This window comes from Atractosteus spatula, chromosome 4 (assembly GCF_055471065.1).
Source record: "Atractosteus spatula isolate fAtrSpa1 chromosome 4, fAtrSpa1.hap1, whole genome shotgun sequence".
Taxonomy (NCBI): Eukaryota; Metazoa; Chordata; class Actinopteri; order Semionotiformes; family Lepisosteidae; genus Atractosteus; species Atractosteus spatula.
The window spans coordinates 12,411,135-12,428,307 of record NC_142709.1 but is presented as its reverse complement, the minus strand read 5'-3'; the positions used below and the strand labels follow the sequence as shown (position 1 = coordinate 12,428,307).

At 37.3% G+C, this 17,173-nt stretch overlaps 2 protein-coding genes across 15 annotated transcripts in view; both read left to right on the top strand.

Moving 5' to 3' along the window:
• herc2 (HECT and RLD domain containing E3 ubiquitin protein ligase 2) overlaps positions 1-2,599 on the top strand; it is a 76,087-nt gene extending 73,488 nt beyond the window's left edge. For all 14 annotated transcript variants that reach the window (XM_088913091.1, XM_088913090.1, XM_088913095.1 and 11 more), the window contains 2 exons: positions 175-387; positions 782-2,599. In XM_088913091.1, the coding sequence (XP_088769217.1) occupies positions 175-387; positions 782-1,054 (486 nt within the window). In that variant the 3' untranslated portion in view covers positions 1,055-2,599. The remainder of the gene's footprint in view (positions 1-174; positions 388-781) is intronic.
• A 12,352-nt stretch (positions 2,600-14,951) lies between these two features.
• oca2 (oculocutaneous albinism II) overlaps positions 14,952-17,173 on the top strand; it is a 133,091-nt gene continuing 130,869 nt past the window's right edge. The window contains exon 1 of the mRNA XM_088913271.1: positions 14,952-15,227. The gene's annotated coding sequence lies outside the window, so the exon portion shown is untranslated. The remainder of the gene's footprint in view (positions 15,228-17,173) is intronic.

The following is a 17,173-nucleotide window of genomic DNA, read 5'->3' as shown; positions in this document are numbered from 1 at the left end:
TATGTCCAGTGTTGTCCAGGAGCATGTGAATGTCAGAGGAAGGGTAGGAAGAAGCAGCCTAGTGCAGCTGCCAAGCACTGAAGAGTCACAGCCCAGTCAGGCGGCTCTCCCCTTCCCCACCTCAGATCCATTTCTCTGGCGTGTGTGTTTGCTAACTGCACTGGTGTTTTGTAGGTGTGTGGGAGCCCAGATATCCCTCTCCATCTCCTGAAGTCAGTCGCTACATACAAAGGCGTGGAACCCACTGCCCCTCTGATCCAGTGGTTCTGGGAGGTGATGGAGTCCTTCTCCAACACGGAGAGGTCTCTGTTCCTCAGATTTGTGTGGGGCAGGACCAGGCTCCCCAGGACCATCGCTGACTTCCGAGGCCGTGACTTCGTTGTTCAGGTAAGGAGCTCTGCTTGAGGAAAGTCGTCTGTAGAAAGGGTTTCATGTCACTGACTTCAGGGCTTTGTACTGAAACTACAGAAGCCTTATGTGGACATAGCATTTCTTTTTCCCTTAACAGTTGCACACTTAGGGATGATGAATAAAGCCAAGGGCAAAGGTTTAGTTTGTGGCTCAACATGAACACATCGGTGGTGTGTTGATCAAAATCCGTTTTGTGTCCGATTTAAACAGATTGAAGTTCTACTCAAGATTGAAAGAATATTTTCCAAAACATATCAGCACTGTGTCCCGAACCTACACACGCAGAATGTTGTTTAGAATGAAGTCAACTGTATTTTCTTTCATGTAAGGTGTACTGGGGAAAAAAAAACAAAGCCATTCCTATTTTCAGGTGCTGGATAAATACAATCCCCCAGATCACTTCCTGCCGGAGTCGTATACCTGCTTCTTCCTGCTGAAACTGCCCAGGTACTCCTGCAGGCAGGTCCTAGAGGAGAAGCTGAAGTACGCCATTCACTTCTGCAAGTCCATAGACACGGACGACTACGCGCGCATCGCCCTGACCGGGGAGCCGGCTGCTGATGACAGCAGTGAGGACTCAGACAATGAGGACGCAGACTCCTTTGCCTCAGACTCCACACAAGACTACTTAACAGGGCACTGAGGAGACTTTCTCCCCACTACTGAAGGAAGCGCATCAGTAACAGGGGAATGCAAAGCTGCCACACAAACTGATCCAATAGTTTGTTTTAACTATCCTTACCAATTCAGAAATCCTAGTTGTATAAGAGTCCTGTAAATGATGATATTGAATTAGCTTTGAAGGCACTGTAACCTGAAGTAGGTTCTCCATTTTTTTTTCCTAAAAAAAGAAAACTGCACAGTTTAGCTTTTGTGTTTACTTATGCCATGTAAATGTTTATATATTATTATTACAAGAAGTGAGACATCCCAAAAAGGGCATTAAGCCTGGCACTGTGGTAGACTTTTCCCATTAGTTTGTGATCTTCACATTAGTTTGTTGTATATTGAAGCTAATGTGCAACAAATGACTAGTATTAGAGGTGCGGTAGTCTCTCAGTAATTCATTTTAGGGATAAACTGTCAAATTTTGAAACCACCTTCTTGCCTTCTAAAAAAAAAGTAAAACATGTTTTACTGAAGCCCACTGATCTTTCACCAAGTTTGGTAATTTGAAATCCGTATTAAATTGTGGTGATTGTTATACACTTTGCTGGAGGATTTGTTGTAAATGCCTTTCCGGTGCTGAAATTCTTTAGGCAGGGGCATTGAGAAGAATTGATACACAATCAAAAATTTGGGCAGCTCATTTTTCTGTAGCCTTCTCAATTCAGCTTTCTGAAACTTCTTCCATCTTGTGTCTTCTCTCTCTGTTACAGTGATCCAAGCCTGTAGAAATTTCAGAAAGCTGAACTGAGAAGGCTACAGAAAAACGACCTGTCCAAATGTTTTGTGTATCAGTTCTTCTCAATGTAAACATTGTCCTTGTATCACTGGGGATCCAATGAGCTTATTTTATGTAGGAGATCAGTTGCTGGTGTAAAATATAAGGAAAAAGCTCAGTTCAGAGTTTTAACTCCATGTAACATCTCTGTTGGGAGGTCAAGGGAGTTTGACTTAATTCAGGAATCTGAATAGTGAAGTGTTGGTGTACTTTAAAAAAAAAAGCTTCTGGTTTTACTGTTAAAATCAACAGCATTTGATTTGAAAAAGAATTAATTTTGAACTCCTCAACCTGTCCTCAAAAGGTTTCATACTGTATCAGCGGGCTGTTGGTTTCTTTGTCTCTTAGTACTCCAGCTGGGCGTTCCATATTCCAGTGATGTTTGAATATGGGGAAAAATCTGCTGTAAAATAACTTTCCACTTGAGACTTAGTGTGAAGGTTTCTTAGGAGAGACTAGCTCCTTGAAGTTACTGAGAGATTACTGCATGTCATTTGATGGTAATAGCAGTGTTTCTTTATAAGAACTGTTCTTGGATTATGATAGGATCAGTATTTCTCACTCCACAGACGTGAAACACGGCCCAGTGATGTATCATTTTAGAAAGCTTGTGTGTCTTTAATTACCTTCTCAAATGTATGTGTGCACTGTCGTCATCCTGGAATGTATATAATATGATTGTGTCATGTATACACAAAGAGCGGCTCATTTTCTGTGAATAAATTTAATCCAAGATTACCAAAATTTGTGTTTAGTTTTGTAACAGGATGAAGATAGCCATCTTTGTTTTGCAATGTCAAGTCTTGTTCAAATTCATACCTTATCATTTTAAGAAATTAGGAAAACTCAGAACCTGTTAGGAGACTTGGAGCATGAGGTGCAATGGGAAAGGAGCATTGCAAAGAAATGTTTGGATTTGTCATCTTGCATTTCAGTTTAAACTGTAAGCATCTTGATTTCTTATCTTCCGTGAGATCCTGTTGTGTGTCATTTTTACCACTTCTTTTTCTGTCTTCAAACAAAAAGACAAGAGGATTTCCTTTAGAAAATTATTTTAAGTAGAAAGCATTTTTTCCTCTAGAACACTAGAATATCAGCATGTTAAAAGATGCTATTATTTATTCATTCATTCAGATTTGGTTCACTGCATTAGAAAAAATCACATTGGCTCAAAAGCCTGTAAACAATGTAGCATAAACCTCTACTGTAGGTATCTAAAATATTGCTTATTTTTCCTTGAATCAGAGTGAATAAGAGTATAGCACATCTGAATCCTTATATTTACAGTACTTCTCAATAGTTACTTAAGATGAACATATTTTAGGTAAATGTTTAATTTGGGTTTTCCTTAAAGTATTCACAAAATAAAAAAAAAAACTAAGTCTCATTCACAGACTTTTCTGGTATTTCATGTTTTAACTAAAAAAATGCCCACACAGCAGAAAAGTTTTTAATACAAATTCTAGGACACAGCTGATTTAGAATGCTTACCTGGGATTTCTACAAAGTAAGCGTGACATCTAATTAATTTTCAAAGCGCCATCTAATACATCAGTCTGCTGCCTTCAGGGGGTCTAACATTGCAGATGGAGTGAAAAATGAATCGCGTGTGAGTGGTGAGTGTTCAATTTTGGTAATAAATTTCACAAATGGAAGGATCGGAGGAGGGGTACTTTAGTCTGCCAGTTGGTCTGTCTTATAAGAAATACAATTTTACATAAAGTTGTAATGAATTAGGGAATGTTCATATTAGGTTTTCCTTGTAAGATGTTTGCACCTATTTCACCCAAATTAGCGTTGCCCAGCTTATGAACCCTATTAAGAATGAAACAGCTTTTGTGGCTACTTACAAATGCCAAGCAGCGTTGTCTAATTAGATGGTTTTGCATTCCAGTGTTGTGAAATGTCCAGACCTAATTCACATTACCATTCCCATAATATCACCAATAGTGCTTACTCTTAAAAGGTCATAGTCTTTAAAGTTATTCCTTGTAAGATTTATTTGCCTGTTTCAATGGTCCAATTTAGAATGGCAGTGCCCGACTAATAAACCCTAATAAAGATGAAGCATCTGTCGGTAGCTGCTGACTTAGGCTTCATGTATGTTGAGTGCAAGTACAGGTCTATTAGAGGTTTCTCTTTCCCTTGCGCAACAATGAGAGCTGCTTAATATTCACAATCCCAACCTACCTGTAGGTGGTCCATTGCTATTAAAACATGCCATATCCCTGAAACGTGCTCCTTTTAAAATCTCAGTCTTAGTAAATATTCAGAAACTTTTACAGGTAAAGTGATTAACAGAAATGTATCTAATGTATTTAAGGCAACTTATCTTATCTCCTCTCGTTTTCTAACCACTAAGTCCTATTGAGGGCTGCCTGGAGTTGAGGCAGCTTATAAGTAGTGTAATTAGTTGACATTGCAACATGCATATACTGTAGTTCTTTCCTGTTCTTATCTTCACAGGTATTATCCAATAAAATGTCCTGGAAACCTGTTCTGTGCACTGCACTCTGGTATGTACAGTACAGTATAATGTTGGTATTCACAGGCCATTAAAGCCTGTACAAAATACAGCAATGAGATTCAGCCACTGAAAGCACAGTGCCTTATATGTTTCTTTGCCTCACAGAAGTCAAGATTTCAGATGACTGCAAAAAAATCTGATTTTCAGTATATTAAGATCTCTTTCAGTGCTTTTTAGGAGTCCTGATGATTTGCACACCTGTATGGGAAAAAAACTGAATCATCTCATTTTTACATTTACTCTAAAAGGCAGTCTATGAAGTACAATGCTTTATGGAATTTATAATCTCTACTCAAATAGCTTTCAGAACAGTCCTAGCAGTGGTACTCATTGGTACTCAGAATTTTTTTTTAATGTTTAGGTCTTAAAGGCCAATTTACTTCATATGCTTTTTTATTCCCAAAGTTCAGCTTCGGTTCACATGTGTTTCTTTTCTTGTGGCTCTTAATTAGCCGATTATGCCAAAGTTCACTTGTATGTTTTTTTTTTTCCGCCCCACTTCAAAAATATATAGCCATACCAGGTCTACTGTAGTTCAAAGGACTGCAGTTCCACATGATAAAACATGGTATTTTATCATGGCTTAATTTGGCTTAAAATGATAAGCATACTTCATGGACTTAGCCTGTCATTTTTAGAAAAATTACAGTCAGGTGCTGCTTTCATGTGCGTCTCTGCAGGCAGTGGAAGTGTGTGTAAACCCAGCCCAGGAAAGCAGAAGGCAAAAACAGTAACAATTATACAAGGCAAATGGTTTGTAGTATCAATATCTAATCAACAAATGCTTCTAAAACTTAGAGAAATCAGTCTGAACCCTGTGAAACTTGTTTGTTCAATTCTTAATGTTTCAGCCTCCTCTGAGTATCTGTACTTAATTGTTAACAAAGTCCTGTGGAGGATGGATTTAACAATACCTTTTCTGCAGGATTCCTGGCAGAGAGATCATGCATTGCTATCAATATAATGTATGCTTGTGTATTTTTGAGAATGTGATTGCATTGAGGATATTGATGTAGTTTTTCATATGAAAATTGCTATATATGCTATATAGAAAGGACATCTAGACGATGTGGGGAAAATTAAAAAGGGACACAAAGTTTTAGGATATATAGTTCAAAGTCTAGAATTTAAATCAATTTTAAAATTGTTTAATATAAAATTGTGAACAATTTTGTTTGCACTGTTACGGTAAAAAGCGTTGCATTCTGGGATTGAGGGAAATATCCTATACTGACAGGCTGAGACTGAATCTTTTCACCCTTGAACAGAGAAGAGTTCAAGGTGACCCGATACAAGTTTTCAAAATTCTCAAAGGCATCAACAGTCAGTCCAGCACATTTCCTCAGACTGAACTGTGAATGAACGTGGAGAAACTGAATCTGTAGATTTAAAATTGAGAACAGGAGGCACTTCGAATGTTTTGCTTTGTATTTTTCCTTTGCATTCAACTGACTGGAAGAAGCGAGAGATTCATGGGCATGCTATCATCTCTATAACTCTATACCTCCATCCCCATTCTTGTCACCAGTAAAATCATAGTAACACCTGAGAAGCTCCATGCAAAGCTTGAGTGGGCCGCAAATCATTATTTCCAACCCAGACATTCAATTAAAGCTTTATTTTCAAAAGCGGCGTAATGCTAACAGGTTTTGTAGACATAAAGTATGCGATGTTGATCACAGTCGTGTATGGAACAGCTGTGACGATTTTTGAGAGAAAAGATCTCCAGCAAGGAGTGGTCTATCATTTGTGCAGATGAGTTGTTGCCATTTATAGAAGGCGTGTACCTGGACTATAGTCAGAAACCACAAAAAAAGCAGAAATATAATACTGACACATCCTTCAATCATAACTTGATCAATTTTATCAGTGAGACATACTGTAGGTAGCTTCAGATTCTGGGTATGTCCGTGCAATGTATGATAACCAGAAAAAAGTTTACCCCAGTTGACCCCCTGAAGACCACAGCCCGGGAATTTATCACAGACTGGTAAAAAGCAGATGGTACTCTGAAGTCCAACCATACCTGAGATTTTCTCGCAGGAAGCTGATGTCGCAGATGATGTACAGTATGACTTCTGCAACTAAGGACCTGAGCTGGACCATTACCTTTCTGGTGAGTGAAAAGGCACCTGACAAGGTTGGTATCCCAGCCAAAATTCTTGAAATTGGGAAAACACCTCTTATAAAACCTCGACAGACTTTCTGCTCTGGTGGAGAAAGGGAAAGGTTTCCTGAAAAAGCCTGTGGAACTTGGCTGATTGTATTTACCCTTAAGGCTGACTGTAGAAGTATTTTCTGTCTAGAAGCTAAATGTAAAGAGCACGGAGAAAAGAAAACCAATTTAGTCTCTTGTTGACACTATCAGCAGAGTAGGTTTGTTCAGAGTACTTGAGAAAATGGGCTATCTTCCCAGACGTCCAGGGCTGATCCACTCCTTCAATAAGAAACTGCAAGCTGCAGTCTGAGGAATGTACTGCAACAATTTTGAAGTTTAAAGTGGTGTGAAAGTAAGCTGTGTACTAATCCTGATTGGCTTGATTTTCTCCATAGGTCTTAATTTTACTCTTCTGGGAATCATGCAATCATATGTACCGAAAGTTTTAGAACCTGTCTTGACTCACAAGCTAAGAGTGAGCCCCAAAGTCATCAGGAACCAAATCTTTGCACTTGCAGCCCGTAAAAAAGTTCTTCAGGAACTTGTCCCTTTTGTGCATGTGAACTCTTTGCCACAGTGAGGGGTTCATGTGAGGTAGAGGTTTATATTTGATACCTTCTATCCCTTCCTGGGAATTAATCATTTGGCTATTGTGGCTAAATATATGCATTGGAGTGGCCACTGCTACCTTTGCTATACTATACAGTATACTCTAAAGAAACAAGTAATACTGTAGGTATATTCCATGCTAAAAAATGAAGAAAGAAAACACGTTTTGGCTGTGGAGCCTTCTAAACCTATTACTTGTTCCTTTGCAGACCACGCATGCTAACGCAGCTACCCACCCGAACTACTGTACTTCAGCCTACTTCTGCTGCGACCCACTTTGCCTTCTTTTAAATCTATTTCTAGATCTCTTTGTCATTCCTTCTCCATTTCCCTGGGCTACTTGCCCCCTTCTCTTACTAAACCAGCATTCCTTCTCTTCACATCGATCTGTTCCAAGACCAGGCTTTCTAACCACCTCCTATTCCTTTACAGATGTTGTCGTTCTAATATAATTCCTAAAGGATTTCGCCCTTAAACCCAAAGAAGGCTCCACAGCCGAAACGTTGCATTTTCTTTCTTCTCTATTCAGTATGGAATAAACCTTTACTTGTTCCTTTGCAGCCTACGCATGCTGACGCAGCTACTCACCTGAGCTACTTCAGTATACAGTATATTCTTAAGTACTTTAAATGATCCTAATACTCTAAATGAGCCTAAAACAAGTCAGTTCACAATGAAACCCAAAGTGTTCATCTGTCAGAATAGTGCACTAAACATACAAGACAGCAGTGAGACTAGACTATAACATTCAAGGAGAAGCACACCTTCCACCTCTGATATCTACATTATATTTTAGATATCAGTAGAATGTAGAATGTGCTCTCTGAGGTCACTGTGCAAAAAGCTTGACTACTCCTTAAGCAGAGAAGCCTGTGATGGCTAGGCCACCCCTACAGAATGATGATGATAAGAATGGATGATGGCTGTATTCTGCAAGACTTCCTCAAGAGAGAGTGTCCAATGTTTTGTTTTTTTAAAGCCAGCTGCCCACACAAAATGACCATTGAAATTGCATTAATGCACTCTCCGTGGTCTGAATTGAAGAATCGTGCTCGTTACTGAGATGCCTGGAGCCTGCAGTGTTAGTGAGTTTGTTTTTCATGATGCTTTGTGAAAGCAGGACATGAAGTCTTTTGGAAATGATCCAAATCAATGCGAGGTATTGGCAGCAGACTGAGACAGATGGCAGCACGCTCTCCAGCACGGAATCCAGCATCACAGTAAGAACATTTGCAACTGCAACAGAAACCAGACCACGTGGAACAACAGGATAGACGTGTTCCATCGACATCTGTTGTAGTATAAAACTGCGAAACTGTGTGCCAATTCAGAATTAGTTTTCGCAGCCGCCAAACCAAATACAATACATTCTACTGAACAGTATACTCAAATGATGCTGAAAGACATCTTTCTGAGAAGAAATTGATGCTAATGATAGTGGTTAGCACAATTTGGTCTACAGAAAATGGCAAAGACATTTTAAACACCATTGAAGTTTATTTTTAGGTCTATAGGTGTAGTGTTCACAGGAGTGGAAGTTAGTTGGAGACCACATTTTTTTCCTTTGTATGGTGTTGCAAGTGCTCTGTGATTTTTTTATCTATATAGTTTAATTGCTGAGCAGAGTAATTACGATTTGACCAGATGGTGCAATCATCCCTAATTTTCAAAGTTTCCTTATTTGTGCATATCATAAGAAGCTACATTCTAGGCATTGTAAACTATCATGTCCTGTTTTATCCATTCAGAATTTAAAATCCCATTTCTTCATGTTCTGAAATGAAGCAAGGTTCTTTGAATGTGCAGCTTTTTGAAGATCTTTTGAAGGTCCTTCCTATTGCTTCAGTGTTTCAGATGTCTGGTTAATGACAGCAGTATTGCCTTCGTGCCTGATTAAGCATGGCTGGTCCTGGTTGGTACAGTGGTACAGAGATGGGAAACCTCTAAGGTAAGCAGTGTTGATATTTCAGTATAGTGACCATAGTTTCATGTTGTAAAAGGTGCTATACGTCTGATAAGACAATTGGAAATGTTGTCCTGTTTTGGTTTAGATTAGAAGTATTTGGATTAGAGGTATTAACCAACCTGTCCTGGCTTAATTACACTCTAGGCTTGTACAATCTTGCCTCTATAAAGTCCCCCCCTTAATTCAAATGCTGAAACAATTTCTCATTTCTCTACCTTATCTGGCACATAATAGCTACTGCACGTCACTCAGATACTGGATGAAGTGGCTTATCTCCTGTATTTAAAGTGCTTTGGGTTCCTTTGTAATGTAAATCACACTATAAATCCAGATAATATTATTATCAATGTTACTTCACCAAGTGCTACATTTTGGAGATGCCTGGTTTCTGCAACATTATTGTATTTGCATTAAATTATGCAAGTTCCACATGGAATATGCCTTCTTGCAGAGAAGCACATCTTGTCTTTACTCACTGTTGCTCACTGTAGTTGGGCCTGGTGATGTTGAGGTAGGCTTGGCAACATGGGGCCGAGAGTCACACTGTATTATAGCAACAAGTAATAGGTTCATTCCATGCTGAAAAGAGAAGAAAGAAAACACTACGTTGTGTTTTCTTTCTCCTCTTTTCAGCATTGAATAAACCTATTACTTGTTCCTTTGCATCCTACGCATGCTGACGCAGCTACCCACCTGAACTACTGTATTACAGTATATTGTACCATAGATTGTTCATTTTACTTTATATATATTTTTTCTTTCTCGTTATCCATGTATGGCTCTTATTTGTTTACAGGTTCATGTTCATGTGTTAAATGCACTGTGTGCTATGTTATGTCTTTTACGTGCCCGAAAAGCAATTTTTCCATCTGGGACAATAAAAGGAAGTAACTTTATTAACAGACACCAGAAGTTCAGTACTTCAGTTGATGGTGATGGGTGAGACATGCACAAGTGGAATAATGTACTTAAAAGCTAAAGTTAACAGTGCATTTTAATGTAATAACAGTACTAAGCTACTAACCTCCCCAAATATGTCTGGCAACTATCTGAATTTGCATTACATTCATGAGAATGATGTTTGGTATCCATACCTCTATAAAAATCCAAGCTTCTGAATTCTGCACATGTACTGTAGATCATTTGGTTGAACTGTAATATACACACATTTTCCACCAGTATTCAAGCAAGTCTGTTTTTCATTTCCTTTCTCTATTTCAGCTTATGTACAGTATGTGAACTGGGTCTGAAACTTGGGTTTCATTGTAATTTAATATTATACAGAGTATCTTTCTTCTTTTACTTAAATGTTTTAAACTTTTATATTCTTTCTGTGTGGTCTAATTGAGCTATGGATTCACAGAAGTTAAGGATTCTAAGACAGGAAGGGATTAATAGTTATTCTGGATTTATAAAAGGAGCTGTTACCCTTGCATCAGTTCACTGCTAAATACGAGTTAAAAAGGTAATGAAGACTAGTTCAGTTTGCTGGTTCATTATAAATGAGTTCTGCAGAGTACAACCAAAAAGGACATAAAATTGTTGTGCTTACATCTTTAATCAGTTAGTTACTTTGTAAAAAGTAGCCAAATATGAGGATTTATTCAGGCTTAAAATAAAATGTTATTTTTTTAATGAAAATGCCATCATTTATATTTAAATACTAATGAAACATAAATTTTTAATAGGATAGATGTTTTCCTGTACAAGCCCACTTAAATCTCTAATTTTCATTTTTGTATTGTATGCAGTCCAGTTATATTGTTATATGTTATCATATTCAACATGCATGCTTTTTTTAAGGTAACCACTAATAGCAGTTAGAATTTAACTGTTGTGAAATTTGTGTAACAGTTGTAAAATTTAACTTCTGTTCATTAAAACAATGACTTCTTTAGACCAAAACCAATCTTGATTATTCACATATTCTAGAAAACAATCACATGATTAAATCATTGCTGAGTCTTGAAGTACTATTTTCTTTTTTTTTCTTTGAGTTTCAGCACCCCGTGTGCTGTAACTACTTTTTAAAATTCAGTTTAAAACATCTTTCCGTAAATATAAAGTTTTTAAACCTTTGCAGAGTTTATGGAAACTATACAGTAAATATCATTGAGATGTTAATACAAGCTGAATCGCTAAAATAATGTGCTCTTGCAAACAAATGAGTACGTTTTCTAAGAACGATATTATGTAGTGAACGTACACGAGCCCAAGAGGTTTGGTGCTCTGTCACATGAGAATCAGATTCATCTCACAAGTCCTCTGATGAAACAGCTCCAGATGATCCATGTGGGCTCTGTTAATTACTCTTAAACGGATCCTCTGATGCACAGCACTGAGTCACATGCGGCATCCTTCTTCCAGGACAGCCTACTCCCTCCCTCCTGAGATCCTGCAGCAAGGCTTCATGTGATTAAGTGGATAGTGCAGTCTCCATGAAATTAATGAGCAAACTTGTTTCCCTGAGAAAGAATGAGTTTGGGAGGGGAGGGGGGCAAAATGAGCCTTTCCCTGGATTCTTGCAATAGAAACATAGTACAGTTGGAGACAAAAGTGGGACATTATTTGGCCTGTCTATTTTGTTTGATTTCTAGATGAAGATTTTCCAAGGATCTTACCCATCTGTTTCTTGAGAAAGAGCTGGGCTTGTCCTCCTGTTTCTATTCTTGCTACATCCTATATTTTTATATAGATAGAATCCCTTACTGTTATCAGGGAATTACTTATAAACAACTACTATATATATCATAGTTGTTTATACAGTATATCGTATAATGTTTACAATCTACAGTATAACCAGGGAGTGATCAGGGTTGTAGTGTTTTAAAGTGGAAAACGTTTACAAAGTTATTGATAAGGTCTACTTAAACTTATCCTTTCGCACCCCGTATGTTGTTAGTTTTTTTATTTGTATTGACTGCCTTGTCCGTGAACATTTTGTGGAGCTTAACAAATATTTCAAGGCACCACCCTCCTCTTATTTTGACATAACTAAAATAATCAAACTAATGAGTAGATATTAATTGCAATGGATAATTAAATATGTCAGAAAACAATCACATTTGTTTGCAGGAGAGAAAATACCGAACGGTATTTAACACAAGCAATAGTTAAAATCACAAACGCCAGCTGAAATTGTGTATGTAAAGACGTAACAATCACATTTTCAGGATTAGAACTAACTTGAATCATAGGGTTGGTATTTTTCATTTTGGGAAAATCATATTATTTTATGGTTTTTCCATCTTTTCTCAATTTATTTTAGCAATTTTTCGATCGATGAATTACCTCACGATTTAAATAAGGAGTACAGACTGAATAAAGTACGTGTTTCCGTGTGTTACACTGCTTTTAAATTATATATCACGCAAGTCCTGCTCCAATTCCTGAGGTAAAATGAATTACCTCACGATTTTAATAAGGAGTACAGACTGAATAAAGTACGTGTTTCCGTGTGTTACACTGCTTTTAAATTATATATCACGCAATTCCTGCTCCAATTCCTGAGGTAAAATGAATTACCTCACGATTTTAATAAGGAGTACAGACTGAATAAAGTACGTGTTTCCGTGTGTTACACTGCTTTTAAATTATATATCACGCAATTCCTGCTCAATCGGTTTAGAATTCCATTCAGACCCCCCACGTGCAACCAACAAGAAAGGTTTCCCTTTTCTTTTCTTGTCATATGTTACGGCCGCAACTTCTAATGTGACGCTCCTCAGGCGTAAGAACAAACTTATTCCTTCTGGCACTGCATCGCAACACGGCAGTCGAGCACTGATGTAGGGAAAAAAAAGCCATTGATTTTAAATAAGGTGATTGTTAACTCAAAGGACTTCATTGTGTTTAGATAGTAGTCATGATGCGCATGCATAGCAACTGATCATTCTTCTGAAGAACATTTTTATCCGTAATAAGGACGGGAGCACATACTCTAAAACTATCCGACGACGATCATTTTTTATCTGTTATTTTTTTAGAGGGTTCAAACAAAATGATCAGAGGTAGTCAGTGCAAAGCAATGTTGTTTTTCTCCAAAAAGAGTCTTGTGCAATGGCTTTTTTTAAAACTCACCCTCCTCCTCCTATTCTCTCTGTCAAAAACTATAATCCTACCAAAAAGTGCATTTTGTGGTTTATTGGCCCACTTTCAATCAAATAAAAAGTGACCTTAAAAATATGTTTAGAAAACTTTCAGAATGATTTAAAGCGATGCTGGTTTAGGCGGTATGGTGGCTAGTATTGCTACCTTGCAGAGCTTAAGCCCTGAGTCCAATTCTGCACCTGGGGTGCAATCTGTGTGGAGGCTGCATGCTCGCCCTGTGTTTAATGGGCTTTCCACGAGGTGGTCCTGTTTCCTACCCCTGTCCAAAAAAGTACTGTCAGGTTAATTGGCTTGTGGGAAAATTGGCTTTGGTGTGAATGTTAAGGCCCTGAAAGGATTGCTGTGCTAAATGAGCCCAAATGAGCCCAAAAAATAATAATAATAATAATAATAATAAATAAAAATAATAATACAATTTAAATTTTACATCAGGGTAATTTTCAGGGTAATATGATGCAAAGGAAAAACCAAACATACATGTACAGCATATATGCCATAATGCCATATAACATACATGTACAGTATAATGCCATACTGCCATTCTCTAAAGTGACTCTTCACCAGAAGGCATTATATAGTCTCTTCACTGTAGCCCTTGGGTCAAGAACAAAGACTTCTCTAGCTCAGTGGTCTCAAACTCTCAACCTGGAGGGCCTTGGGTCATCTGGTTTTATTCCAACCTGAATAGTCAATTAAACATTAAACCTAATTATATTCTAAATGAGACATGTATAGGATTTTTCTTAAGGTTGAGCGCACAAGACATTCTCTTCATTAAAGGCACAGTTACCTACAAATTGCCTCGTCGCCTGGTTAGAAGTATTATAATTACGCAGCTAATTAAACACTTAGACAGACTAACTGGGAACAAGTACCAAAAGACATGAGACCCTCCTGGGAACATTCAGAAATTTCATTTCTGGTCCTCTATCCTAGGTTGTTAGATATTATAAAGTTACGTTTAACCAACTTGTTCTGTGTATGTAAATATTTGTATCAAAAGAAATACAATAAATAAAATAGCGCTTGCTAAGGCTCAGAAATACATGGCAAAAGCAAATTTTCCTGTACGAAGTGCTACAGTAGCTCAATCTCGAGAACTATAATGCTATAATATCTAGATACATTATACAGAGAACGTCTTATTAATTACTTGTACACAACAGGCAGCTAATTGTACTTTGTACAAAGCCTTCTTATTTATATTGTTGCTGAAATAATACAAACACTCCACAAATAGTAATCATAAACTGTCTCAAGCGGCAGCTTCCCAGCATGTCATCTCAATGTTACTCGGGGTTTGTTTGGATGAATGCTCTTAATATGTACTGAGTACAAACATTATGTGTATCTGTCACACAAGAGGTAACAAATGTCAACTAGTACTTGAATATACTGGAGTGGTGAAAAGGGCAATGAAGATCAACATTCAGAGGTTTGAATTGGGATTCACTTTCAATTAACCTAAGCAAATCTCACAGACTGCTCCTAAAAAGCAGCCCAATTTGTGTTTTGTTTAGAAGGCAAAGAGCACAGCCACTTCCTGTGGTTTACAGGTCTCTCTTCAGGATTAGCAGAAGAAAAACTGCCTATTCCGGTCAAATAAAACATAGCTTGGTAATCAGGCATCACGTGACAGGAAAAACCCTAAGCAGTTCGTCTTTTTATGTCAATGTAGAAAAGTTGGAAAAAGCCCCTCCCACCTGCTGCAAGATTTTGCCTTGCAGTAAACTGGTCCCTTTTCTCCTGAGAGCCCAGCCAGAGAACAGCTCAACTGATGTTTCTTCCAAGGCAAATCTGAGGATCTGTGTCAGTCATTTTAGAAACGGCAACATTTGTGTTTCACTGCGTCTCCTGTTACCCTCACCCTTGACATTTCTACCGTTTCTTATGGGACATTTGATTATATTTGCAATTGTGGTTGTGTTCTCGTTGTCGTCATCACCGTCACCACCATCATCATCATCATTATCACTGCCCTCCTTTTTCTCATCATTTAAAGGTAAATGTTTGAGTTTTTATGGTATTTATTGTCTCTTTACTAATATTCTCATTTTCATGGAACATGTCTTATGCTCTGTAATTGTTTTCAGGAGGCATTACGTTGTTTTAGTGGTGTTATGGGAATGTGATATCTTTGAAGAAATAAAGTTTGTTATGCAGAACTTTTCACATCCATGTTTCTTTAGTTTTACTTTGTAGCACTAATTGCTGTCAATCTGCTTGTGTTGCCATAGCACCGGTACAACCAAAATCCTTCCTAATTTCCTTTAACTCACGTTTCAATTGAACAAATGTTTAAGAATTACTTCAAATCCATAACTATTACATCTGCAGACGTTTTGAGTCTGAAACAAAATTTAAAAAATACAGATTAATAACATTTCACAGCTGACATTTTTTTTATAGGAGAAAAAAATGACATATTGGTACAGTAAATAGACCACAGTGACTTCAAGTTAGTCTCCAGTTTATTTGGGGGAAAATCCCATTGTGACAAAAAATATTTTTTAATTACAAGCATCTGCAGAATAAATTTCATGTTTAGGGTTAGTGTTAACTCATTGTTCAGTTCACAACTGATATGAAAGTGAATCACGCCATTGGGTTACTCTGAGCAGTTGACTTACTGAATGTCTGCATGAAATGAGTGAAACATTTGATAGGAGGCCAGCAATTTTCCCATTTCCTCATTTCTCTATTAAAATAAGGTCAGGGCACTATTTTATCCTGATACGAGGTTAACAAAAAGTTGTTTTTAAATAAGCAGTTTTACTATTTTTGTGACACCATTATGAAATGAGAAATGAGGTTAAATGCTGTTGTTTTAATTAAATAATTGAAAAAGTCATTTGCTTAGTTGTCTTGTCTCCATATAGTGAGTTCAGGCCAAACTACATAATCCTGCATAGACCTCTGGTTTTATGGAAAAACAAGGTATTTTCTGAATTCTTGTGATCTTAAGGGATAAGTGCAGGAAATTAAAGCTTAAAGTGTGATGAGGAATTATGGGTATTAAATCCAGTTCAATGTATCACATTCATATTCAATGTCAATTTACAGTATCACATAAAAGAGATGACAATATATCAGCTATTGGCTGATTTACAATCCTGACTAGTGAGGCACTTCTATTTCATTACAGTTCTTCCATTAATTGTGACCATTATTACAACGTTCAAAGCAAAATGGAGCTGAGTATTGATTGGGTTTCATGCCAATGATAAATCTGACTGACAATAAGTTCAATTTCTTTTCCCAAATTGATGCATATAACAAGAGATGCACAGTATGTATAGTACATTCATGTTCAAAACTGTCAACAAAGCTGTGTGCTTATAAATCACCAGTTAAAGTCACAGAATCACAGTGATTCTTCATCAATTTCTCCTGCAAATTGCTGAGTAGCTGATCAATAAGTAACCGGGAATGGCTAGTGGAAACTTTATTCATTCACACATTCTATTTGTTCATTGTGTTTTTAAACAGGCATGGAATAAACAATGAAACAACAATATGAACACATTGCTTGGAAGCTTGGAAATTAGTAAAAGAAAAGCCTTTTATTTTCACTACTGCTATTATCAGGATATAATCTTTGGGAGTTTTATTATGAAATGTCTTTCTCTGATAGTATTAGTAATTTCTTCCTTGGTAAAGTGGATTAGCAGCTGCTGACTGTAATCGTATGAGTGCATTATGTACCAATGGCTTAAGAGCTGAGGTATTAAAAGAGCTTAATACTTCATCTACAAGCCTGTCAGAGTCTTGGAATTCCTGTTTTATCAGAAAGAGTACCCTGAAACGGAATTGAAAACCCAGAGGGGGGAAATACAAAAATACATTGTATTCTTTTGCACAACGCAAAAAGAAGTCAGCCAGTGGTGGAATAAAATGTTTGTATGCGGAAAAGGAATAAAATGCTTGTGACAGAGGTTTAATTTCCAT